Consider the following 27,005-nt stretch of genomic DNA (forward strand, 5'->3'; position numbering starts at 1 on the left):
GATTTCATAGCTGCTACTGAGCAGCCAACAACTGAGCTGAAACACGTACATCTAATCACAGAATCACAGAATGAGCCGGGTTGGAAGGGACCTCAAGGATCACGTAGTTCCAACCCCCCTGCCTGGCAGGGCCACCAAACATACACCTTTACTAGATCAGGTTGCCCAGGGCCCCGTCCAACCTGGTCTTGAACACCTCCAAGGACGGGGCATCCACAACCTCCCTGGGCTTTACAAGCCTTCATGTACAAGGGTAGAGATCTCAGCTTTATCAAGTACTTAAAGATTCGATGAAATTCCTTCCACTTTAGGAATAATGCCTGTGCTCTATTAAGTACAGCTCATGTGTCCTACATGTGTCTGAGACATAGCTTTCATCATATAGATATTTATTCGTTGTTGTTTAGCTGGAGAAAGTCACAATGTGCATTTACTTGTACAAATCATCAGTTTTTGCCTCCAATACCCTTTGTAATCAGTGAAGCATCCAATAAAAATAATTACTTCCAGACTTCTAGTCTTTCTACTCCTAAATTTCAGAATTTTCTGTGCTATCCTCTTACCTTTCAGCTGTGAAACTGAGACTCCACTCTCCAGTTACTGATTGCAGCTCACTTGATTCCCTTAGTCACTGCTGACTATTCTCAAGTCCATCAAAAAATCCAGTACGGGGCTTTGAAGATTTAGACTGAAAATAAATAGAAACTCTTTACGTCTGCAGATTGTTTTGTATTTCAAGTGTAAGAAATAACTCTAAACGTACCAGGAGGTATCTCAGAATTAAAAGGTCAGGTTGTTTCTCAGCTGTGCAATGTTTAAAATATTTGATGGGTGCACAGCTCCAAAATCACCAGGTAAAGAAGATTCACTCCAGTGGTGATGTGCTTATTATGTTTTGTTTTCCCTTCCTCATACCATTAAATCTCTCACAGAAGGTGCAGTCACTGTCACTGTTCACATAGATATCCAGTTATGCAATTAACTCATTCTATAAATAATTTGTGTCCAGCCAAACCACCGCACCAAGTAGCAGAGCAATTTCTAGCTGCCTTTCTATGGATACTGATGCATCAGCTGCAGAAGTGAAGCCACAGATCCCCCTCCAGCGAGCACCCATTGGCCCAAGTCAATCTGAGAGGAGTTAGAGCAGCGCTGTTCCTTGTCAGTCCTTCCTTGGCCACGCTCATAAAGCAATAGAGAACAAGATGGCGGTGCGGGCGGCCCGGCACTACAGCTCCCAACAGGCGCCTCGTCGCACCCCGTGATGCGGATGCTCGGACTACATCTCCCGGCGTGCCCGCCGCCGCTCCCCGTGTGTGCGCTGAGCGACGAGCCCGAGATCCCCGCGATCAGCTGATCCCGCTGACAACAGCGGAGCGGGCGCAGGGCGGTGGCGGCGGGTGCCCCGGTCCTGCCCTGCCGTGCCCCGCCAGGCGCCTCGCCTGCATGCTCGGGGCCCGCCCCGGCCGCCGGGGGAGGAGAAGCGGGCTCCCCGCGGCCGCCCGGGCGGGGCGGAGGAAGCGGCGGCCGGGAGCCGACTGCTCGGTCGCTGGGTGCCGGGGGAGGAAGGGGAAGGCGGGCGGCCGCGGAGCTGTAAACAATAGCCCGGCTCGCGACGCCCCGGCCGCGGTCGCCTTTGTTCGGCGACTCAGCTCCCGGCAGCGCTCCGACCGCGGCCCGAGGTAGGTGCTGGGCGCACCGCCGTTACGCAACGGGGCCGCCGGCTTCGCACCGCCCGGCCGGCGCCGCCCCGGAGCCGCGGGGAGAGAAAGAGGCCAGGCCACGGAGCGCAGACAAAGGCGACGGGCGCGTCTCCGGGGGCCGGGAGACAGCGGGGGAACGGGCCGCAGGGAGGGAGAAGCCGCCTGGAATCATGAGAGCGGGGCTGCAAGTCACAGCCGGGGCTGGCACAGCGCGTCGGGAAATTCCCGGCGAATAAATAAATACCCTGAACTCTGAAGGAGGAGCTTAGCTCGGGGTGAAAGCAAAGAATTTTCTAGTACTGACACAACACCGTGTGTACATACATACGTATTTACGTATTTCTAATGCCTTTCTTTCTTTTGCGTTACTAATGTCTCTGTTTGCTCTTTGCTTTAGGGAGATCCTTGCCTTCCACCTGCCCAGGGGCACCTGGCTGGTTTTGTCCTATCACTGCAAGCACATGATGGAGTGAAAGAACAGGTGCCAGCGTTTGGGTATAACAACAAATGAAACCAACTGCGTGCTTTCAGACTAAGTGGGAGAAGATGAACTTCACCTGTGCCTAAGAGGGCTCCCAGGGTGGCGAGCTGATGTATGAATCTTAAAGAAACATCTCTTAGTTACTTAGAATTAAGTACAGACAGAATTCCTGTTGTGTTTCTTTCACCTGAGAAAAATACTGAATTTGCAACTGACTTTTCACAGTATTGTTATTTAAAGCACAACCAGGAGGGAGAATTGCTGCTGTAAAGAAATCTGAAGATGAGTGCCCACACACAGACTGCAGAGAAGGGCCAGAACACAGCCCTCCTCTGCCAGGAGAGCTACGTTTGCAGTGGGACAGATGAGGCCGTCTTTGAGTGTGACGAGTGCAGGAGCCTGCAGTGCCAGCGCTGCGAAGAGGAGCTGCACCAGCCGGAAAGGCTGCGGAACCACGAACGGACCCGCATAAGGCCTGGCCATGTTCCTTACTGTGACTCCTGCAAAGGTGCCAATGGGAACATCATGCATGCCAGTATGACGGGATCGAGACAGATAGCAGCGGTGAGGTGCCAGGTGTGCAAAATCAACCTCTGCGTAGAGTGTCAGAAGAGAACACATGCTGGGGGGAACAGAAGGAAGCACCCTGTCACTGTGTACCATGCTGGCAAAGCCCAGGAGCAGGAAGAGGAGGAGATGGATGAGGAGACCAGGAGAAGGAAGATGGCTGAGAAAGTTGTGAGTTTCCTCTTGGTGGATGAAACTGAGGAGATTCAGGTAAGAGCTACTGTAGCTGTTTGACAGATGAGATCCTTTGGTTTGTATTTTTGTCTGATGCATTAGGGAGATGAGGGATTAATGCTTGAAGTGTTACTGGCAGCAACAGTAACAAACTGAGAACGGCTGGTTCCTGGCACTAGATGAGTGTCTTGGGCCAAAGAGACCCAGTGCTGAAGACAAACCTTGCTCAGTGGCTTCTTGAAAGGCAAGTTCATGAAGACCTCTTGGTAAATGAAGCTGGGGAGAGAATTGACTGTATTGGGCCACACGCAACTAAGATAAGAACTCTACACGTGAGGTGTTTATTATTCCTGAACAACACTGAGTGGAGAGGATTACAGTAGGTACCCTGCAAATGGGAGTGCTGGCAGTATATGTGACATATGATGAGGAGTGGGTACTGTACCAAGCAGCATTTGCAAATTTGTGTTAACCCTCATTCAGGTGACACTGGAATAAAATGTGTACTCCTGATGGCTGTACCTATGTCCTAATGTATTAATTTAATCATGCTGCCAGACATAAAAATAAAGTGGTATGCTAAGGCTTATGGGAGGAAAGAATGATGGTGACTGGATGATTGAGTTGCAGGTGTAGAAGCAATCCTAAGTGTGTGCTTCCTCTAATCACACACACATTTTCATATAATGTGTGGCAGGTGCAATTATCTCTTCAAGGTGCAGGTTTTTCACTGCTCTTCATCTAGCTTCTAGAGCAAGGTCTGAAATGCCTTAGAACAGGGCTGTCCTAGAAGTCTCCTCACAAGCTGTGGTTGCTTTTGGTTCTACTGTTTTAAGTTATTTTTATACCCACGAATCTGTAAGCCTTACTGGGGCAGACCTTTGGCTGCCTCTTGCAAGCAAGTGCTTTACTATTTAAATGTCATGTGCAATAAAGCCAACTTCCTTATTGGAACTGTAGTGGTTCTTTATAAGGTGTTAACAAGTTGATGAGAACAGGGTTGAAAAAGCTCTCTGAAAATGATCTTGTTTCTTATTGAGGTCTTGAGTCAATTCTTCCATCTTGAGCAATGTTCTCTTTCTCACAGCTCACTGCTTATGTGACAGCTCACAGCCAAGTCTTCAAGCAGTTTGTAAGTTTTCAACTAAAATATTTTCTATCAGCTGGAACTTCGAGTTCTTGCTGTTATGGTGATGTTTCTGCTGGTGAGCATGAGAACCTTTATTCAGAGATAGTTGTCAGATGATTAACTCTGAAGACATGTTCTGTAGCTTCTTTTTGCTCTTAGTAATACTGAGCAGGCAATGTAGGTATAGGTAAGTCATGTTCAGTCTTTGTGTGTGTGTTTGCCATTAGTAGGATGGTTCCTGAGCACTTTAGAGGAAGTCTTTAGTTCTCTAAACCACTCTTGCAAAAAACAAAAACAAACAAACAAATGAAAACAACAAAAAAACAAAGCCACAATAACCTGAAATGTGGAAATTCAGAATTTGAGGGTATGCAGCTTTACAAGCTTGGGCAAACAGGAGAAGGCTTTATCACAATTATGGAATCCAACTATCTTCAACTGTCCTCTGACCTTTGGAACTTGAAGTTTGTTAGGAAATTGGAGAGGAAATTGCTTATTTGCTGTTCATGGCGCATTTGGCCATGTAAATGTTCATGGCTAGTCCTACCAAATTAGGCAGAACAGGTTCTGCTGCTGACTAAGTGCAACAGATTAAGATACTTGCTGGTGTACCCTACTTGGAGGTAGTACAATGATGTGGAAACTGGGGGCTAAGAGATTTCTTAATTACCTTGTGAAACTTGGAGCTCTTCAGCTCAAGGAGTTGTGTCCTGTCTGGTAGTTCCTCTCTGCTTCTAGGAGCTGGTGGTTCTGAAACTTGAGATTGAACTTGAGACACTGTTTACAGTGTGTCAGCAACAACAGTTTCAATTCCAGAAGCAGTGTAACTCATCCATAAGAAGTTTGGCTGAGAGGCAGAGATTCTTAGCTTGGTCCCAGCACAGCACTGATTCAGCTGTCATCATTATGAAGTCTGCATAATTGTCTTAGTGCCATGTTGCATAGATGTGCTAACTTGTTCAGGGCTAGCTTTGAGCTTTTTGCACTTTGCAGACATAACTGTAAGCTCAAAAAGCCGAGGAGTTTTTGGGCTTGTTTCGAATCCACTTCAGGATGGGAAAGGTCCCATTTTAAACCATTGTTTGTGCAGCAGTAGTTTGGAGAGAATTGACTAGCCTAAGCTCATCACTGTGAAGTGCAGGCTGCTTTGTGATGTTTGTATCATAGTGCTGTATCTGAGTGCCTCAGAAAGAGATGTATTATCTCATGTTAAGGAAGTGCTTCTGAAGGTTAAATACAAGCTCATTCTGCAAGTCTATGGAAGAACCAGAGAGAGGCTGTTCCTCCTGGAGTTCAGCTGCTTCTGTCTTACACAGCACACAGCACTATGTCTTGTGACTGAGTCCCCAGCCATCTTGGCTTATACTACAGATATTTCCTTTCCTTTTTCTAGAACTGGAAAAAAACCAAACTAACACTCTTGTCCATATTTTTCAAACTGGCATTTTTTTGCAGCTTGGACCCCATTCTTGGTCTTTTTCCTTGGGCTGTATTATAGTTTTGTGGTTTCTTTTTGCACAATATTAAATTTCTGGCCTTGTCACATATCTGAAGTTGACACTTGAGTCAATTTGTTCTTGATAACTGCAGCATCTGTTTGTTAATTGTTTTGGACATATTCTACCTTCCATGTTTATTTCTACTCAGAGTGATACTGTGCAGACTGTTTCCTCCATCAATTGCTTTGATCTTGTCACTGCTCTCATTACATCATCTGCATCTCATTCTTTTTTGCTATGCTAGAACAAACACCAAATCTGTGCCAACTTTTCTTATAAGTGTAAATCTCCCAAATGAGTCTTCTGTTCTGGTAAGGTGTCAGCTTTCATTTCTTGCCTCAAACTTGCTGAATTTTCAAACAAGCTCCATTTTATGATCACCAGGGCAGCCCCTTGCACGTGGGAGGCACTTCTCTAAAGAACTTAGAGAATCATTTAACTGGTCACATTTTAAAATGTTATTTACTTTTATTGGTAAGGAACAACACAACAAAATGCAACAATGAATTCATGGCTGAGGCTGAAGTCTTCAGTTTGAGCCATGATACTTTCTCAGTGCCTCTCAAGCTTTTACACTGGTCTTTGTTTCTTCCTTGTACTTAATGTGTATGTAGTTTCTGGAATAGCAGCCATTTCTGCTTAATCTTTATACAGTGTATTTGCAATAGGGTGGAGAGTTATGTGTTGGTTGTACAGTGAGTTCATTGCAGCTACTTCTGAGGCAAGGGAGAAGAAATGCTTAACAAGGCATAACAACAACTTGATAGCTTTATCTTGGGGAACAGACGTCAAGAGCTACCACAGGATCAGAACTTCGTTGTAGTGCCATCGGTGGCTTCTGCTATAACACTGTGTCCGAAGCTATAACTGAGGATGTGTAATTTATGCAAATGGCAAAAAGTCTTTCATCAACTACAGCAGACAGGGAAAATGCTTGTTACCAGTCTACCTTGGAGTTACTGATATTTGACTAGAAACTCTCTCTACTACAAGGAATATCCATCCTCTCCGTTTCAAATAAAATAAAATGAATTGTCTTTGTAACCTGTCTTATCAAGGAGGCAGGAAGAAAAAAGTCTTTTTTTTTCACCTGAAGCTTGCCACTGTACAAAAAGAACATCCCCAGTAATATAATGTTATATGGGAGAAAGGACCACACATTTATTTCTGGATCTGCATTGTGATATGCACTCTGATCTGTGTTTCTTCAGTTAGCAGGGCTTTCTCTTTTCTTCCCCCTCCTCCCTCCCTCCATAAACAGCTGCATTTCTTAGATGCAGCCTCGTTTCTGAGTTCTTTTTATTCTGGCTAGTAGGGTTAGACACTTAAAGGATTAAGCTCTTTCCATCAGCAAATACTGAGCAGGATCTATCTAACGCTCTGCAGACAGTTTACATGACAAAATGAGCCACAGCCTTTATTTAAATACTGAGTATTTTGTACTATAAACAGCTTATAAGAGTGTAACAGTCCATACTCTTCCTCTGTGTCACCTCTTGTTAGAAAGTTGTATGTACTGAATGATAACACAGGGGTGTTACCTGCTTTGCTGTTGTTGCACCTGCTGCAAACCTGATGAAAGCACTATTGTATTTTTCTCCTTATTACCTCCTTACTTGAGCCTAGCCAAACCCTAGAGATGAGATAATGGAGAGTCACTAGGAACTACGCTTTCTAATGAAGTGTTTTTTGTGTGTCAGTACAAGCTGGTTTATGTCATAATCTAAGTTTTGCTGCTTGTCTTTGTAGTAAAAACAAACAAAAACAACCCCAAACTCCACTTGTCTAACACATACTCTTAGTTTCTATGACAGTCTTGCAGTTTTGCTCAACTTGTTGGGAGAATGTTGGTTTTGTTTTTGTTTTTTACTGTCTCCTGTGAGTTTCTTGGGATTTTAGTCCATGTCCCATAGCCTGAAGAGTCACAGCTGGTGTATTTACCATAAATACAAAAGAAGAAGAAGAAATGTTGAAGGATTTATATTTTTTAGGTCAATGTGATCTGTTGGATCAGAACTTGTAATTTCTGTTCCTGATCCTGTTGTACTATTGATGAATTCCTCCTGTTTGCACTTCAGGGAGCTTTTCTTGCACAAGTGCTTTGGGGATTTTTCCCATCCTGCTGTGTTACCAGTTTTGCAGTTCCATCTTCTACAGTTCAGTGCATTAGTTTTCTGTGCCCAAAACAAAGCAGTAGGATGAACTACTTTGCGATAGGAGATTGGGAACGCTCTTTCTTCCCCAGACATACACCAGTATTTTGAAGAGTGTTTTTAGAAGGAAGGAGAAGAGTCATTCATTCAACAAATGCACACCTCCTTTAAGATAAGGGATCTGGTAGTGTATTCTCCTCCAGCCCCTCTACAACTTCAATTTTCTGTGCCATCTTGCTTTGTACAAGCCACTGGTTCACAAGTATTAGTATAGTAATGTACCTTTTCTTTTGGGTTATTATTACCCTGCTTTGGGATCAAATAAAGGCAGGTGTTCACATTCCCACGACTTGTCCATCAAAACACCCTGCACTTGGGAAAATAACTAAAGTAACTACTCTGAAAAGTGAAATTGTAATATAAGTTTCTGAATGCCCCTTGTAACAGAGACAGTGGTATCACAGTGCCCATACAGGTAATTATGCTTCGCATTTAGCAAAGCTAATTGCTATGCCTGGAACTCACTGACTTGCTGTCTTCTGGGCATATCTTTTCAACTGGATGTGCCTCTGCTGCTACAGCTATGACGTGAGGATGGTAACTGTGTGACCAAACGAACATCTGGACAGAACTGAAAGAGTACTTAGTGAACAGGATAATGATCTCTACTGCTTTGTTTACAGTTCTCTGTAAGAGTTTAATGACACTCTTGAAATAACATTATTACTGCAGCAGTTGCATTTACCTTGAAGTCTGTTAATTTTGAGATCTCCTAAAAGGAAGAAATGTAGGTTTTTCAGATGGCAAATAGATAACAGGCTTTTGTATAGTCATGTGCTTTCAGATGTTTTTTTTGACTCATTTGTCATTTACAATTGTAGAATATCTGCTAAAAACAATATTTCAGTCAATATTGCCTCTTAGGTTATAGAGGGTCCCAATAAAATTAAATTACCTCCCATCCACTCGTAGTAGTTGTTTTTATTTTATTCCCTCCCCACCCCCCAAATGTATCCTGTCTTAAAGTCCTTGAAACAGCCTGTCTCCTCAGTTAGGTTTGATAGGCAAGTTTTAACTATTTCCTGAAAGTGACAGTGATAAGAGTCCTGTAACTGATAGACAAGGGCTTCACCAAGGAAAACCTCTGCCCTTTGCGTGGATCTGTAGGTCACACTGAGGCTTGTTCTGTTTGTCTCAAGATAAACCCGTGCATGTCACTGAATCTAGTTCCAGAGCTGTGGAAAAGAACAGGATAGTTTTTGTCTGAAAAGGATTTTCATTTCGGTAACAGTGTTTTCATGGATGAGTACAGAGCCTAACAGAACAAATCTCAGCAGGACCCATGGCTGGTACTGGAGTCAAGACAAAATCAGTGGGTACAAAAAAATTCTGCTTAGAATTCAGTTTTAAGTGCTTTTTTACGTTGAAGCCAGACCTGTACCCAGTGTAGAGAATGAGATCCAAAACTGTATGCAGCTGAGGAGTGTTGGAATCTCACCTTAAATCCTTAGGGTTTGTCAATCCCCTTCTTTGATTTTCCTTCTTTGCATCCAGTATTGGGTCACGTGGAGTTTGGTCCTGAGGCTATGTAGGACTGTGATCTTGAAAACGCTGGTTCCCGCTGTTCTCTTGACAATCAAGGAGGTTACTGAAAATAATGATGATAACTGTATTTACAAAGAGTCTCCTGGGTGATATAATATTGCATTATAATTAATCTGTAATAAATATAAATAACAATTTATTCCCAATTGCAGTATTTTAACTACTGATGAGACATGCATTTTAAGACCTTTCCTCAGGAAGTTTTAGAGTCTTTCTACTCTGCTTTTTGTTTTCAAGAAACTCCTAGGAAATATGTGTGTTTTAAAGGCATATTTCTCTATCTAATATGCTTACGCAGTTGAATTACAGATTTTAAGTTAAATGTGGAAGGTTTGATGGCATAAATGACATTTCCATAGAAAGACATGAGGAAGAAAAGGTGTAGGATAAAGCCAGGGCAGGAAACTAGAGTTCCTTGGGCTTAAAGGTCAGTCTTAATTCTTCCTGAGTACCTGCGGCCAAGTTCCTCTTTCTTGTTTGGAAGCCCTCTAGCTGCTGAGTGGGAGTAATGGCTTCCTGAGGTCCCTTCCAGCTTGAATTAGTCTATAGTATTCCAGCTTTTGAATTAAGATAGTCTAAGATTCCTCTCATCCATCTGTGGATGTTACGGATTTCATAATTGAGAGCTTTTCTTCTTCACAGGGAGCCACCCAGTGTTTTTTCTCACTTGGTAGCATGAAACATTTGGGAATATCAACTAAGGTTTCTTCTGGAACCAAAGTGGGTTGTTTCCAGCAGCTTTTCTTATTAAGTCTGTTTGTAAGGTCCTCTGAAGATATATGGATTTTGGAGGCAGTGCTATGATGTGTTGCCAGTTATCCCTCTCAGACTTGCCTCATAGGCTATAGCTAGACGAAGATGTTTGTTTTACAGATTTCTCTTGTTTTCTTTACATCTGAAATTCTGGTGTAGTGACCCGACAGTAAGACCTCGAGCTCTAGACATGCACTTAAATTTTGTTTGTCAACTACTGTGTCATCGTGGCACAACTGTAGTTCTGTGCATCACTTCCATGAATATCAGCCAACATTCATAAGTGGTTTTAAGTGGAGAAAACTGGTTAAAAATGTCAGATTCACTTAATGTGTTTTGCCCAGAGGCAGAGCTAAAGTTCTGTGAGTACAGGTCATTGGAAACTCCAATGTACTTAATGTGTTTTGTTCCTAAGCTTTAATTTGTTATTGTTTGAACAGTGTTGTTTCCAAGAAACCTTGGTCAGGAATCTTATCTGTTCTTGTTTCTAGACTTTTCTTAAACAATTCTAATTTTATTATGTCTTGGAACTAGGAAACACGTTTTGTTAGGTATAATGCATTTCAGAGTATGAGTGACAAGGGGTGTTGAGATCTATATGCATTCCACCGCAGTGCAGAGTGAGGTTTTTGCATCCTCTTTAGGACTCTAAAGCTTTCATTTTTTTCCTCCTGAAAGCCTTCACTTTCAGTTTGACTCAGCTTTGGAGTAACTGGCCGAATGACAGTTGTGAAAGAAATGTGGTCCAAGCTGGAAAATAAGGCTGACCAAGGTTCTAACCTGTGATGGTATCAAACCTTTTCTTCCTAGAAGATAATCTTTTTTTTTGAGATCCATAACAGAAGTGTAAATGAATGTCTGACACTGGAAATGACAGAATGACCTTTAGGGAACTAGAAGAGGAATTGGAGGGAGATGACTCATCTTAGGTGTACAAAGTTTTCATTCTTGCTTGTCATTGCTATGGAATTTAAGGAAGCTCTCATATTTATGCACTGCTGTTTATGTCAGATATGGAGCTCTTGGGCAGCAGGGGAGTGTACATAGCAATGAAATTGTTAGTCCTTTGCACATGCAGCAGAAGGAGGTATCAAAAAAAGTTCTTTAGAGATGGGGGTGGGGGTGGGAAATGAAGAAATAGGACTGGAGCCCCACGTGCTTCAACACACATATTGCATCCATCCTGTCTTTAACGGTTTTAAAGAAACTGTGCAGAGGTTGCAAAGGGCTTTGACAACCCATATAGGGTAGGCTTACTGGTTTTGCATCGGATGTGAGCATCCAGATGCAACCACTTCTCAGGAAGGTCTCAGAGCTGATAAAGTATATGGGAAATCACCCTTTTCTTGTCTAAGTTCTTTCTCAGCTGTTATTAAGACCCATGAGAGTATAGGATGAGCTGTGTATTCATCTTCAGTGTATTCGTGTGCTCCTAGGTGATGTCTGAATTGCTTCTGAGTTCTGTCCTGAGATGAAGTCAGCTGATTGTTGATCTGGAATCAACTCTTCCTCTGGCTCAGCAATCCAACTCTTCTTCCTGCATTAAGTTGCCCTGGCAGGGGCCATTGTTAAAGCAGACTGGACAGAGGGTATTGTACAGATTTACATTAGCTATATCTCAGATATAGTGGAGTTTGTGTGAGATAGCTCACATTTCTCACTGATGGGAATGCTTTACGGATTACCCTTATCCCTGTGGCCCCAATGGTCCTTTTTCACTCTCCCTATCTGGTACCAGCATAATAACCAATGCTGACTAGACAACTTTAGGTGTTGCCCTGCCTATGTTTAAACTGATTGGAGAAGACTAATGCTTCCTTAAGCTGTTCAGAGAGTGAATTACCAGATCAATTAGGTCTGATCAGACACTGGCAAAAAGCCTGCCACCCTTATGGTGAGAAGTTTGGGAGGCAGGAGATCCAGATTATGTTGCTTTTCATCATATTCCTCTTTGCTTATGTACATCGGTCATTTTTATATAGTCAAATATATAGTGATTGCTTTTTGGAGCTATCCCATGAATCAAGAACTTGCTTTTATCCACAGAGGCATCTCCAGAGGTACTGATTGAAACTGAATCTGTCATCTCAGCTACCATAATGATAATGAACCGATAATCACAGCTACCAAAAAAGCAGAACCTCTCTTATGAGTATAAATTTTGAGTGTCTCAATGGTTTCCCACGGATACAAGAAAAGATTCTTTCTAATGAAAGCATTTTCAGCTCTTTATTTGCTTGTCTTCTGCACACTGTGAGGCTGCTTTGAGCCAGTGAGTAGCTGCTGTGGCCCCATGGTCTGCTGTTTGTTTGTTTGTTTTTTCTGAACACAGTTCCCAACCACAGCCTGGTGCACTGACTAGTTTGTGGTTTTCTTTCAAAGTCTGGACTTGATGGAGTTGACCAGAGGCTGGATGAGCTTAAAACTCATCTAATGATCCAAGGATAAACTTACAGGAAGAAACTATTCATTACCTCATGGCCTATGTGGCTCTAGTATCATGAGACTTGCTAGGACTGCTTGCTCAGGAGGTGGACAAGTAGCCAAGGAGCCTCCAACCACCAAGTCAGTCTGAAAGGCACAGAAGCCCTGTGTCTTCTGGCTGCCTCGGGTTCCTTGAGATGAGGATCATGATGGCGGAGGCAGTTGTCTGACAGCCTGCTGCTGTGGGATGGTTAAAGCGTGGCTGAACAAAGGAAAGAGCTTTTTTTCCTTGAACAGGTGCTCAGACTCTGAATGGTGCTAGTTAAGGTGGCAAAAGCATTTACCTGCTTTGCACTTCAGTTCAGAGGCTTGCCAGGAGACCAGTGCTAGTGGAAGTGTCTGTTATGCTCCAGGTAAATGTTGTGGCAGGCTTGGCAGTAGGTTTTTGCTCTTATGTCTAAAAAGAGGCCACCACAGTGAACTAGGTGACATTATAGTAGAGGCACGTAATTACAGCAAGACATCACCTTCAAAACAGCAACTTGATGAAACGACCTACATCCCATTGACTTGTATGTGTTACAAAGCTGCTTTCTAGTATTTTGCTTTTGAATTCTCAGTGCTTCAGAAACTTGAGACAGTCTGAACACCAAGTAATCACTCATTAATCTTAGGAGTCCTGGAACTGGCTATGCTGTCTGAGTTGTCTGCTCCAATTGCATAGCTATAACATTTCTTTTTTGTTGATATTGTTGTTTTCTTTTGAAGGTAAGGAATGAGGAAGACTTTATTAAGAAACTGGACTGTAGTCCTGACCAGCATCTAAAGGTAGTGTCCATCTTTGGGAACACAGGGGATGGCAAGTCTCACACCCTTAACCACGCTTTCTTCTATGGCCGGGAAGTCTTCAAGACATCTCCAGCCCAAGAGTCCTGCACAGTTGGAGTCTGGGCAGCCTATGACCCTGTCCGCAAAGTGGTGGTAATTGATACAGAGGGCCTCCTGGGGGCCACCGTGAACCTCAGCCAGAGAACACGGCTGCTGCTGAAGGTCCTGGCCATCTCTGACCTTGTCATCTACCGTACTCGTGCTGACAGGCTCCACAATGATCTCTTCAAATTCCTTGGTGATGCCTCAGAGGCTTATTTAAAACATTTTACCAAGGAGCTAAAAGCTACCACAGCCCGGTGTGGCCTAGATGTTCCTCTGTCAACTTTGGGTCCAGGTGTCATCATCTTCCATGAGACTGTGTACACCAAGCTACTGGGCTCTGGTAAGTAGGCAGTAAAAAGTGACTAACTGATGTGCTAGATGCTATCAATAGATTACCAGGTTGCATTGAATATTCTGTGCTCTTTACTACCACGTAGAAGATGTGGTTTGAGTTTTGCTCTCGGTAGTTCTAGTAGTTCTGTAAGCCAGGTTGTGGCAACAGCAGAGTGTTCCATGATGGTGGACTATCCTAGATCAGCTGGAATAATCCTCTTAGCCAGCTGGGCGTTGGCACTGAATGGTCATGATGGGAGTTCTGCCAGCCTTGGGAGGGGTCATAATGCACGATCCTGAGTGTGGGTAATATGTCAGACAAAGGTGAAAACTGACACGCTGGGATTTTGGCGGGGATATAGAGGATCCTGTTGCAAAAAAAAAAAAAAAAGGGGGGGGGGGGGGGGGGAAGGCAATACAAAAAGCCAGAATATATGTAGATACTAGGAAGAGAAACAATATGAAAACTGATGAGTATCAGTACTCACAGTACCTTCAACCTATGCTTTCAAATTCCATAAGCCAGAGTGATTTTGAAGCTAGTATGAGGTTGGGACTGAGATTGTGGTAGTGTGAAGTTGATGGTTTGACACCATTTTTTGTGTGTATATTTGGTATGGACAAAGCAGCAGGCCAGGCACATTATTATAATTCCTATCACTTTCAATGTTCTTTACTAGTGCTTTTAACTTGTGTTTTACTGGGTTTTGCATCTTTCAATTGTTTGTTTTATTTGCATGTCCGAGTGTAATACCTCAAATGTGTCAAGGCAGATTTTTGTTTTTGGCCATGCAGGGGGATACCAGCTTCTTCTCCTGGGCCCACTTCTTCCCTATTTCAAAAGATACGATGAAACCTTTCTTCATTCCTTCTGTCCATTCCTGATTCTTTGAGCAAAGGCCTTCATGAACTGGCTTGCAGTAAGACTCAGTTCTGCCACCTGTGAACATCTGGGAGTCTTCTGTCGTGTAATACCACAGTAGCTCCCTGCTGGCCCACACTCTCATTTTGGCCTTTCTAACTGATGAGATCTTGAGCTATTAGAACTTGAAATTTCATATACTGATTATCTGAGAGCCTTTTTAATCATCTTTAACTCACCTGCCATGGCAGTTCCTTTTGTTATGTAGCAATTTACTTATTAGCAATGGAGAATTTCATATAGTTGTTGAAATTTGCCATTTCATCAGGTCAGATTCAGTGACTCACAATAATAATTGCTCCTGTGTGAAAAGTCAGGAGTGGAAAAAAAAAGAAATGTTTTCATGATCACTCTGATTATGGTAGGAATAGGAAAGAAAACTTGTAATATGTGAATTTGCAACAAGCTGCAACCATCCACCTTGACAGATAGTTGTGAGATGAGAGTGTTTATGGTTTCAGGACAGGGAAGAAGAGACCTATGTTCTTCTGAAATGTACAGCAGGTGCTTGACAGCAGGCAGAAGATGGTGGTCAGCTCTATGAGGTCTGAACTGCTGTGGCAGGTTATAAAGCGCTTCACCTTATACCAAGGTGGACTCAGTCTTCCTTGCTCATATTAGGTTCATGTCCTCCACTTATCAGGTGCTGGGCTTGCTATACTAAGTTACGGTCTGGTGAGAAGAGCTAGCAAGTGTGCTGACATGGACTTGTGTTATATCAAGTTTATTCTGTGTTTCCAAATCTAGATGTTCCAGTTTTACCAGTGGATTTACAGTCTCTGTGAAACCTCGTCTTAGAATCTAAAACTGCATATCAGAAAAGAGTCTGCTTTTGGAAACAGTTCTTGTTTTTCTTTCTCTACTTGTAAAATGTAGTGATAGCTACACTGCAGATGCATTAGAAAAATTAATTAGGAGAGCTAGTGCAGTGTTGCATATGAAAACACTGTGCAATTTAAATGTTATGTGTATTTTAACCATCAGTTGTTTATATGCTTCCTGATGCTTTTAAATACAGATCATCCTTCTGAGGTTCCTGAGAAGCTCATTCAAGATCGGTTTCGGAAGCTAAGCTGTTTTCCTGAGGCTTTCAGCTCAATCCATTACAAGGGAACAAGGACATACAATCCTCCAACAGATTTCTCTGGACTTAGACGAGCTGTGGAGCAGCAGCTGGAGAACAATACAACTCGGTCACCTAGACAGCCTGGTGTTATCTACAAAGCATTAAAGGTAAGTCCGCTGGTTTGGAGATCAGTTCATCTCGATCTTTATTCCTGTCGCTGTTGCTGGTAATTGTTAGTTGCAGCTAATAAAGCTAGAGTAAGTGAACTAGTGTCAAAGAATGGCAGATATCTGGAAATAAAGTAAGTTTTTGAAAGTAATGATTTTGTGTAACAACCAAATTGGTTAGGTAACTTTTACTTTAATAGAGCAAACAATAACAATGAAAACAGCCAACAAAAAACAAGAACCACCCACCACAAGTGAGGCCCTGTGGTGTCAAGAAAAGTCCAAAGCAAAAGCAAAAAAGTGAGCTGGGAAGAAATGTACTGGAGAGGAAAAAACAATGGATGTTGTGAGTGGTGAGCACATAATGACAGTGATTTATGAACAGGAGGCTTAGAAGGAATTATAGGTGAAATTCCTCAACACAAGGGGAGAGAATGCAAATAACTTAGAGGTAGTTAATGGTTTGCAAAACATAACATTGAGCACAGTATAACTCAAGGGCTAGGAGGCAAAAAAGAGGAAGGAGATGTGTTAGAAGCTAGGAAACCATATAGGATTAAGCAAAAGGTTGTATTGTTTCAGAATGCAGTATCAGATCAGAAGACTGGTGAAAAGGAATTGGTGGAGTGAGCAGCTGGTGATTTGCTTAGAAAGTTCACCTTGCCAGAGTGAAGGAGGGATTTTCAGGTCTTAAAAGTTTGCAGTTTGGCCTACAGATTTCCCCATATTTATTAGCCTAGAAAAGCATCCCTGCTAGCCAAGGATGGGGACACTGGAAGCATACCTGCAGAAGGTGACAGTGTTGGTGGCCTTTTGGCCACTGAAACAGATGATTCCAACTGTGTGGTATTTGAGTTAGCTGAAATGCAGAAGGAAGCATCAGGGTAGCATATACACAATTCCCTGTGCTGGGAGCAGACAGGCTACAGGGGGAAAAGCAGCTGGAATGGTTAATAAAACTGAAATTTCTAAGAACTAAATGCAATAATCAAGGTAGGAAGTATCAGATACAGCTGCCAGTATACCTCAGTATGTGTTCGTTAGGATGGTTGCTGTATTCACATCACTACTGAATACAAATTAACATATTTGCTTTGCTTCTTGAGGGCATAGGGTTTGCTAGGCGTCTTTGTCCATCTCCTGTAACTTTTGAATGCTTTGGCCAGTATTAGTCAAGCTTGAAGGAGATCTTAACAGTAATTTCCTTGAAGTTTTGTGAAATCAGAAAATAATTGCTTTGTCAGTGCTTACATGTCTACTTGTTTTTGTCATAAGACCCAAAAAACTGAAGATGTTTTATCTGCCAAGGCTAAGGACTGCTGCTCCCAAGACATGGGACAAATCCCTTTGTCTTTTGTGTAGTTTTACCAGCCTAGGGAAGAACAATTATTCAAACAGCCAGAGGAAAAATCAAGGCAGCAGTTTGAGCTGAAGGACAGAGAACATTATCTCATGTTCTGTTTTCTAACACATACACAAATCTTCAAAGTCTCCTTTAAGTTTCTGCAATACTGACCCCTCTTAGAGGCAACAGACTAAAGCTGAAATGCAGGGCTTCACCTGAACATCAGGAAACATGTTTTCACTGTGAGGTTGACTGAGCAGTGGTACAGGTTGCCCAGAGTCTGTGGAGTCTCCTCCTTGAAGATGTTCAAAAGCTGCCTGGATGCAGTCCTGGGCACTCTGTTCTGGATGGCTTTGCCATCCATGTTTAAGAGGATGACCTCTAGAGTTCTCTCCCAACTTCAACCAGTGGGTGTTTTAGAAGCATTCAGCTTATTTTAATACAAGCACAGAATACTCTCTCTTGCTTGGTTTCTGATTTTTGTCTTAGTTTGCAGGTTAGCAAGACAGAATTTGTTAGCTTTGTGCCCTTTCTCTGCCTCTGCTTCCAGAAGAATCACCCATTCTTTTGCTGGGGAAAAATTTTTGTAAAATGTTTGAATTGCTCTCAGTCTGTTCCAGTTTCATTCATTTTTCCCTGCTTCACAGGCTCTGAGTGACCGGTTTAGTGGGGAAATCCCTGATGACCAGATGGCTCATAGCTCTTTCTTTCCAGATGAATATTTCACATGTTCCTCCGTGTGTCTCAGCTGTGGGTAAGTGGATGACAAAGGCACCATCATTCTTCTAGAAAATAGTGCTGTTCTGGTCACAGGAACTTTGTATTCTTCTGCTGTAGATGTTTTGACAACTATGTCTGATAATAGATAGTACTTTGAGACAGAATTCTTCTGAGATTAGACACGTTAATTAGATGGCTGTTATTGCTGTGTCCCAGCTTCATATGATATGTGGCCTTTGCCTACTCTATTTTTGTGTATCACTACAGACCTCTTCTGCCCATATCCTTTCCACAGTTGGTTCATGAGTAACTTGACTGAGAACTGCACACAGGGCTTAGAAAGAAAGAAGGTGTCAGGGGATTTCCTTAGACATTCTATGATGATTTCTGTTTTTATTAAATAAACAATATTAAAGCACACATCATTACAGGACTAGACTGTGACTATTTCCAAGAAGAGCCCCAGTTCTGAGTAGAGCTTGGCTTGTAGCCCTGTGGAAAAAGCCTGAAGACTGAGCCAGCAAAAGTTTTGAGCCTGTAAAGTACTATAGCAGTACGATGTTACTATGGCTGAAAAAGAGTTCTCTCTCTAACATACTGTAGTGCTACATTCATACTCTTTTATGTTTGTTAGAGAATTCCTAGCAGATCTTAGGAAAGGCTGCAGTGTTAACACTATTCTGGCCAATTTCCAAGCTTGGATTGTCCTGCTTAAATTTTCTGTGAAATTTAAATTGGCTACAGCGATCATTTTCTGCACTAAATTGTTGTGTGATGTTGCTTTGTACTGTGAAACAGCTGCTACAGCTCCTTCCAAACAGCCTGCCTTTCAGTGATAGGTATGTGACAGTGCTGCTTTATGTACAGCTGTTGGGGTTAGAACACCTTTACAAATGCAGGACAGTAACATAAATGAACTCTTAGTGACATCTGTCCTGTATCTAACAATATCAGCTTATGGTTGCTCTTGTATTCTCAGGTGTGGCTGTAAAAAGAGCATGAACCACACAAAGGAAGGAGTCCCTCATGAATCCAAAAGTCGATGCAGATACTCTCATCAGTATGACAACAGAGTCTATACTTGCAAGGTGAGTAGAGACAGCAACAGGGTCTGAAGAACTGAACGAGAGGGGTGCCTCAATGAATGAGGAACATCACAGGCGTGGGACTGTTTTCTTGTATTACTTTGAATGGGAGAGTTGCCCTAACTTTGAAGAAAAATTAATTCCTGCTGAACTTGTATTTTTTGCATAGAGATCATCACCATTACGAGTAACTGTCACCTTGCTAGCTACATTGAGAGCCCACCTGCTCAAAACGTGGGTGATATTAACCTTCTATGCACTGAATGCAGTTATTCTCTTTAATTGCTTACACCCATTGCTTGGTATTAGGTAATTTTTGTATGGAATGTATGCAGGATAAGGAAGATTTTCAGCCATCATCGTGGTTTTCAGTACAGTAGAGATATCTACCAGTGTAATAACTGATAGTCATTTCTTTCATATGTTTTAATGAGTGGCCTCTTTGTTGCAAAGACCACTGTAAGCCAGTTGCATACTTTTCGTGGCAAAACAGCTGCAATACCTTCTGGCTGGGGTTCCTAAGAATGCAGTTTTAATTGATCCTTTGTGTTACAGGCCTGTTATGAACGAGGAATGGAGGTTAGTGTGGTGCCAAAAACCTCTGCTTCCACTGACTCACCTTGGCTGGGCCTTGCCAAATATGCTTGGTCAGGGTGAGTACAGCAGTTAAAATATCTCTGCTGCCTGTTGCTTCTGCTCTGCCTAGTGCCCTGGACTTTCAGTATCTCACTGAGATCACCCATCTTCCTTTAAATCCTTTTTTTGCAGATATGTGATTGAGTGCCCTAACTGTGGAGTGGTGTACCGCAGCCGACAGTACTGGTTTGGCAACCAAGATCCTGTAAATACTGTGGTGAGGACAGAAATTGAGCATGTCTGGCCAGGGGTAAGTCTTGTTGCTGGATATTCTGTATCTAGCATGTATGGTGGTTATTCTGTACTCTGGAGAAAGTGGCTCAGTGCTCATTAGAGCAGGTCCCTTCAAGCAGGTCTCTTGTCTCTGGGTTTAGAAGAGCCTTTGAAGGAACTTCTCATTTTTTTCAGCTGTCTAAAACTGGCATGTCAACCATTTCATGAGTGCTGTGTATGAATATTACACCACTACAACTGTGTTTCGAAGTGGAGCTGTTGAAATTCTTATCATGCCTGCTCTCCAGTGTAATGGCAGCAGTGGGTTGTGGAGCCATCTGTCTTTGAAAAATCAGGTTTCCCTGACTTTATTCTCAAATCAATGCCTGCTTTATTCCAGACGGATGGCTTTCTGAAAGACAACAACAATGCAGCCCAGCGTTTATTGGATGGGATGAATTTCATGGCACAATCAGTATCTGAACTTAGCCTGGGACCCACAAAAGCTGTGACCTCCTGGTTGACAGACCAGATAGCCCCAGCTTACTGGAGACCTAACTCTCAAATCCTGGTAAATAGCAGCTGCTGCACTTTCATACTGTGGAGGAAAGCTTTGCACAGCTAGATTTTTTTTTTCCTTACCTTTTTGCATTTTGTATATTCCAAATACTTCTTGTTTTACTGCACCACGCCCTTGTCCTACTGTTTTGGAAAAACTGAATTGCTTTCAACTTTTCCCATTCTTGACTTAGCCAGAGAAAGAATGAACAGAGATTCTGCCCAGCCCTGCCATATATAGACAGTTCTCTCTCTTCTTCTTGTTACCTCTTCTCTCAGCAATTTCACCGTTTAAACATCCTAGCTAGCATAAACTTGCTTTTAGAAGCAAAGAATCAATATGTTAAATCTTGCTTTTGTGGTTGATGGTACTGTTTTTGTAAGTGCAGGGATTTAACTCTGGTTTCATACCAGTTGCACAGTTCTGGACCCAATGATTGAACTAGAAAGGGATTCTCTGCGTCTTAAAGGAAATGGTTAACTACCTCAGTGATAAAAGCCTTCCGAATTCTTACAACCTACTGAGACCTAGTACCCACCATTCAGCCATACGTGATGTGGCAGTAATTATTTGTGGTTGTGACTGAAGGGATCATAGCAACCTATTGGCTTATCTGCTGTATATACGCCTATCCAATCCACTTCCTTGAGGTCAAAATATGGGACTGATATCGCACAAGTCTTACATGTAACTGTATTTATCACAATTTCAATCTGAGTAATGACATCATGGGATTCTGCTCTTAATTTTTCTGCTATGAGACCCTTATGGAAGATCAAGCTAACGGTTTTTCTTTCTACGTTGTCCTGATCAGAGTTGTAATAAGTGCAACACGCCTTTTAAAGATAATGACACTAAACATCACTGCCGGGCCTGTGGAGAGGGCTTCTGTGATGGCTGTTCTTCCAAGACCCGTCCTGTGCCTGAGCGAGGCTGGGGACCAGCACCAGTGCGCGTGTGTGACAACTGCTATGAAAACAGGGGCATCCAGTTAGGTAATTTTGAGTTGACTGTGACAGAATTATCCCTGGGTAATGGTCTGAAGTCTTTATCCTTGGCTCCTGGATCACAGTTCTCACTGGGTGTGAACAGCGTAGTTCAAGTTGGATTTGGCTTAGAGTTTTTAGCATTGAAGCCCAAGAGCTTGATGACTTTTGGCAGGAAGAGGACCTTTGCAACAAGTTACCAGATATTTTACTCACTGATTGAGTTACTTTCTAATTGGATCTTTGCTTCCTTTTCCCAGCACCTGTTGATGGTGCAGAGTTGACATCAGAGCTGGTTCAGTAGTCTGTGTTCTGTACTTTTTTTTCTGAAATAAAAGTGAAAACTCTGCAATCAAAGATTGGGGATTTAGGTGATAAAGACTGAGGAGAGATCCCAAGCTCTCTCGGGTTTGCTGCTTTTGGGTTTTTGCAATGCAAATGAATTGAAATTTGGCAGAAGTTGTGCTGGAAATAGATGCTGAGCCCTTTATTCTTGTGCCATGCAGATGTGGCTGAGCTGCCTTCAGATGAAGAAGGGGGGACGCTTATTGCCAGGAAGGTGGGGGAAGCTGTGCAGAACACTCTTGGAGCAGTGGTGACAGCCATGGACATTCCCTTAGGTGAGCTCTGCTCTCTTGTGATAAATCTTGTGTCTAATTGATTTTACAAGTTAAAATTTCAGACTAAACTTCAAGATAATGTATGACACACTGGCACCTCCACCACGATACCATTGTTGGTTGAGAGTTCTAGAGCTGATATTTCTCCTTGATTTCTGGCGTGCTGTTTCTGAAGTCTGAACCTTTTCTTTTCTCCCTGTAGTTCCAACCTGTGTGTATGAACTGCAAATAATTCATGCTACCCTGATGCTTCTCTGCAGTGACCTACCAGTCAGTTCCTTAAGGACTGGCCAATTAGGAAGCATTTTATCAGGCTTGGTTTTATTCCAGAGATGCAGAATGCCCTCAAGTGTGTTCATGGAAACTGCTGTCATTTGGTACTTCTGCTGGGGGGTTGAGAATTGAGCTGTGCAAACTTGTAATGATGGAAATGTGATCAGTAATGTACTAAGGTCATCACTAAAGATCACAGTGAGAGTTTGCTGCTCTTTCATGTGCTGGGTAGCAGTTCAGGTATGTCATCAAACATCTTCCACCTGAATCTGCCGTTGTTGGAGTTTCTTCCTACTCACTGCCCATATCATCACTTTGTTACTTTGCCTACAGTGTGAACCACCATCAGCTGTGTGGGCTGTTCGTTGGCTAACTCAGTGAAAGGAAGAGTAAATATCTTCCTCAGTTTAGGTAGTAAGTGTGTTTCTGAATGTTTGGCTGGATGGCTCTATTTTCTTGGCCACAGTCGAAACTGAAGTTAGGAAAAAGCAACTGTCTCAACTTCTGAAAGAGCTTGAGTAAGGAAAGATGCCAGAACTTAAGGAAAAACAGTCTGTTCCTTTGAGGAGGGGTGGAATTACCCATTTGGGCTGATCTGTCCATCTGTTACACCGAGGTAGTGTCAGTAGGTCTTATTCCCCTTAATGGCAGCGTTCTGACATTTCCACCTTTGGCAGAAGAAGGTATGGAGCTGTTCTTCATATGCCTATTTTCACAGATTTTCTCCCCCTGCCACTTCCTCCGTAGGTCTGGTAAAAGATGCTGCCCGACCTGCATACTGGGTACCAGACCATGAGATCCTGCACTGCCACAACTGCCGGAAGGAATTCAGCATCAAGCTTTCCAAACACCACTGTCGGGCCTGTGGCCAGGGATTCTGTGATGAGTGCTCACATGACCGCAGAGCGGTTCCTTCTCGTGGATGGGATCACCCAGTCCGAGTCTGCTTTAACTGCAATAAAAAGCCTGGCGACCTTTAACCCCAGGCTCATCTCCAGATCTTTGCAATTCCTTATGTTCTCAGGGTTACAAATGAAAATATTTGGTCTCCCTTTCACTTCTTAACCTGTTGCAGCCAGAGTGCATGTTTCCAGTCTCTGGCCTCCTCTCATGTATTATATCCATCTTGGAATGCTGGGAATGAACTTCAGTTCAGCCGTTAGGTTTTAATTTGAGATTAACTGGGGAAGGGAAGGAGCTCCCTCGTAAATGAGCAAACCAAAATCCAGTATATTTTATTTCAATTTAACTATATCTATCTATCTATATATATATGAATAATTTAGCATATTAGGAATGCAGTTGGCTAATGAAGCTTTGAGTATTCCTAGTTCAAATGATGGATGATGGTGTTCCTTGCTATGTTGGATCAGACACGCAACCTTCTGATTCTTCTTCTGGAACGTCATACTGATCATGATGCCATGTGAGGAAGGCTTGGACTCGGTGCTGCCAGGAAATCACAGGCATCTCCAATGCTGATGGTATGAATTACACCTGGTAATTCAGGCAGCCCTGCATCTGGATGTGCCATGCTCCTGGCTGTTCATTAGGAAGTTTGTTTGGACTATGATATGAACAGTGGTCTTGCAGTGCAAGAATTATCAAGTTGAATGACCCTCTGGTAGAGACCAGTAGAGCTTTCAAAGGTAAAGCAACTCATATAGCACAATGCAAAGCATTCTGAGTTCGCTATTTCTACTTCAGTACCAGATCAAAAGGTAGCAAGGTTTTGCTCTCCCTGGTAATATTCTCATATACTCAGGTTGTGGTTTTTTTTTTCAGGTTTGCCAGCTTGTTGCAATTAAGTTTTGTACAGAGCAGAACAAGAGAACAAGTTGTGTAGGCAATTCTGAGACCAGAGGTTTGGTTTGCTTGGGTTCTGATTTTTCTTTTTTTTCCTCCCCCACTTTTTCAAAAGATCTCTGATTCTGTGGAACTTCTGGGTTCTCAGACATGGTTGTGTAGAAACTGCACAGATCTGACAGCTTTTTTTTTTGCTAATAATATGAGCTTATGAATCCACTTGAAAAATGGGAACCTTTCTTTTTTGCTCCTAGCAACTGACTCTCACTGGACGTCATCCTTTTATTAAAGGACCGCATTGAATTCACTGATTTTTATTACCAAAACCACCACTTAACCTAATTAATGCTGTCTTGTACTGTGGATTTGTGGTTCCAGTTATAAGAAGTAAGAGACCATTGTGGATTGAACTGCCTAAAATTCTTTGTTGTTGGCTTACATAGTCAAGAATACTTCTACCACAGGAGACTTGTCTCTTCTTGGAGTGGCTGGAGTTTGATGCAGTGTCCTGAAACTGTGGTATTTTTTCCCCAGCTTCTTATTACTAAATGTGCTCTTCTGTAGATGAGTGCCCATCACCCTGTTTTAGGCCTGTATTATTAAATTAACTGCTATAAAAAAACTTTATCTTCTGAACAAGCATTCTGACTTTTTCCTTGTAAGAAGTAGTTCTCACTTGTCTCTGAAAGACTGTACTGAGTGATTGCCCCTTTGCAACTACATCCAGCCTGCGCGTGGAAGTAGACTTGAAGACTTCCAGGACACCTTCTGTACTGACCAAGTTTGCTGGGGACTATCTCACATTTTAATAAGCAAACTCTGCCATAACCGACAGATGCCCAAGGGAGGGCACGAGTAGGTAGAAATCCTCTCTTCAAAACATGTTCTGCACATCCAGCATAATTCTGTGCTTCAAAGTTGTCTTATTATTTTAACGGGCGAGCAATGTGTTCTTGGTTTGTAGGCTGTGCCCTGTGTGCTATTTATGCATGAGCCTTTACTATCATGTTAATGCACAAAGAAAGCAGCCATGACATTCCTTGTATAAAATTGTTGGCATCTGTTTCAACATCTTGTCTGCTTTTATTTTTCCATGTCACAAACAGATTTACTGCTGAGTACAAGAGGAAATCCAAAGGAACATTTTTAGTATATATGCTACCTTAGTGATTTAGCAGTCTGAAGAATACATTTTTGATCAATTACCCTGAAGCTGAATCTTTTATGCCGTTGCTCAATGAATCGAAAATGTTTTTGCTGTGTTTAACCTGCAGCAGGCTGAATTACTGAGAGGATTGTTTGGGTCTTTGTTTCTCAAAATTAGGGGGAAAATATCCGTGAGGTTTAAGTTCTCTGCAGTTTTCTGCAGACAAGAGCTCTTCCTTACTCTGCTTGTATTGGGTGCTGCAAGTAAACAGAGCAAAGAATATGGCTATTAAGTGGATTAACCATTTAAAGGGGATAGATGCATGTTTTAATAGAGCCTAACCCTATGAGTTATTAGTATGTTAGGATTATCAGGATTCTTTAAGCAAAAGGGCTCTAAATGGTGTCTTTGGACAGCAAGCTTCACAGGAAATGTAAAGTCAATACATCTGGGGTGGTGTGGGGACCACTGAAGTATTTAACAGGGAAGCACCATGTGCTTGGACTGGCCTTCTGAAGACAAAAGTTAATGCCAGCAGTAGAAATATTTGACAGTTGTATTAATGAACTACTGGGCGAGAAGCTTTGCTTGTGGAGGTATTGGGAGTGCCTAACCAGAGTGAGTCTTTGCAAAATGTCTGCACTTGACAGCAGCCTTTTTGGAGCATTGCAAAAGCCCAGATGTTTCATAATGCCATTCCTGTGTTACGAGACAGGTCTGATACTTCAATGTAACTCCTGTGCAAGATGTGAAGAGTGCAAATTAGGCTGAGCAAGATATGCAACTGAGGAATTAATTCTAATGCTGGATGATAAGATCTTGTTTAGTTACAAGGGTGGGGATGGGAAGGGGGGGTGTTATCCAGGAAATTTCCACAAGATCATTGTGCATCTCACCAAGGATGAATTAAGGACTTACCATCGAATTCCCCCCGGAGAGGATGGTAATGTGTCATTTGGATCAAATGGAGTTCACTGCAATGTTTGTATGTCAGTAGCTAAAATGAATAAGCTCTAGTGGGAAGATAATGAATTCAATTGGCCTGGGATGTGGCACGATAAAAAGCATGTTCTGAGTTACTGAATGATTGGACAGTATGATGTAAACCTTTTGCCAGAAGAATGATGTCAGATTGGTTATTGACAGTTCAAACATCATCTGCACCTCTTCAGATTAGAAAATGCTCTGAAAAAAAGCCATTGAAATAAGAATCATGCAAATTAAATGATGTGCAAAACACTCCTGAAAGCACGCCCAAATGAAAAACTATGTACTGCAAAACAGGACAGGATTTCTAGAAGGAGAAATGTCTGATGTGATTACTCTGATGGATTTGTTTCCATTCAATGCCAATTCAGCTCAAAGATTCACCTTCAAACAGGTGGTGTGTTTCTGTCTCTTGGGAAGCAGATATGTGAGCTTCATACAGATGTGCATGTTTTCAGTTAGAGTATCCGCCTGAAAGCTTTGATCCAAACCTGGCTTACAGGCATAGCAGGTGTACCTGAGACTTGCAGCCAGGGAAGAAGCTGGCCAAATGGCAGAGCTGTGACATGTACCTGTTGCTGGGGTCTTGCACAAGAAAAATTACTTTTGTTTTTCACCCTTTTATAATTATTTTCTGTTGTATTTCCTGTTCATTCATCCTCCTGACCTCACAGGTGAGGTTGCTGAAGTTGCCAATATATCACTTATGCTCCCCATTG

The 27,005-nt window shown here is 42.5% G+C and overlaps 2 protein-coding genes across 6 annotated transcripts in view; one reads left to right on the forward strand and one right to left on the reverse strand.

Annotated features, from left to right (window-relative positions):
* Positions 1-1,353: 1,353 nt before the first annotated feature.
* Positions 1,354-25,221, forward strand: ZFYVE1 (zinc finger FYVE-type containing 1). Of its 4 annotated transcripts, none has more exons than XM_015864598.3 (12): positions 1,354-1,682; positions 2,101-2,961; positions 13,257-13,761; positions 15,695-15,909; positions 17,902-18,008; positions 18,954-19,062; positions 19,615-19,712; positions 19,828-19,945; positions 20,309-20,479; positions 21,282-21,462; positions 21,960-22,073; positions 23,094-25,221. In XM_015864598.3, the coding sequence occupies exons 2-12, from the start codon at positions 2,467-2,469 to the stop codon at positions 23,324-23,326; spliced, it is 2,346 nt and encodes a 781-aa protein (XP_015720084.1). In that variant the 5' UTR covers positions 1,354-1,682; positions 2,101-2,466; the 3' UTR covers positions 23,327-25,221. The 4 variants fall into 4 exon arrangements, with proteins under 4 accessions (XP_015720084.1, XP_015720087.1, XP_085405037.1 ...); XM_085548911.1 differs by lacking the exon at positions 1,354-1,682 and adding an exon at positions 1,753-1,999; XM_015864599.3 differs by lacking the exon at positions 1,354-1,682 and adding an exon at positions 1,754-2,015.
* The window catches only part of DCAF4 (DDB1 and CUL4 associated factor 4), a 34,988-nt gene continuing 17,102 nt past the window's right edge, over positions 9,120-27,005 (reverse strand). Inside the window, exon 14 of one of the 2 annotated variants that reach the window (XM_015864625.3) lies at positions 9,120-9,354. In XM_015864625.3, the coding sequence (XP_015720111.2) occupies positions 9,224-9,354 (131 nt within the window). In that variant the 3' untranslated portion in view covers positions 9,120-9,223. Of the gene's footprint in view, positions 9,355-12,831; positions 12,946-27,005 lie in introns of those variants that run through there. The other variant, XM_085548937.1, reaches the window with a different exon arrangement.

The sequence above is a fragment of the Coturnix japonica genome, chromosome 5 (assembly GCF_054131305.1).
Source record: "Coturnix japonica strain WE chromosome 5, WE-NBRP24, whole genome shotgun sequence".
Lineage (NCBI taxonomy): Eukaryota > Metazoa > Chordata > Aves > Galliformes > Phasianidae > Coturnix > Coturnix japonica.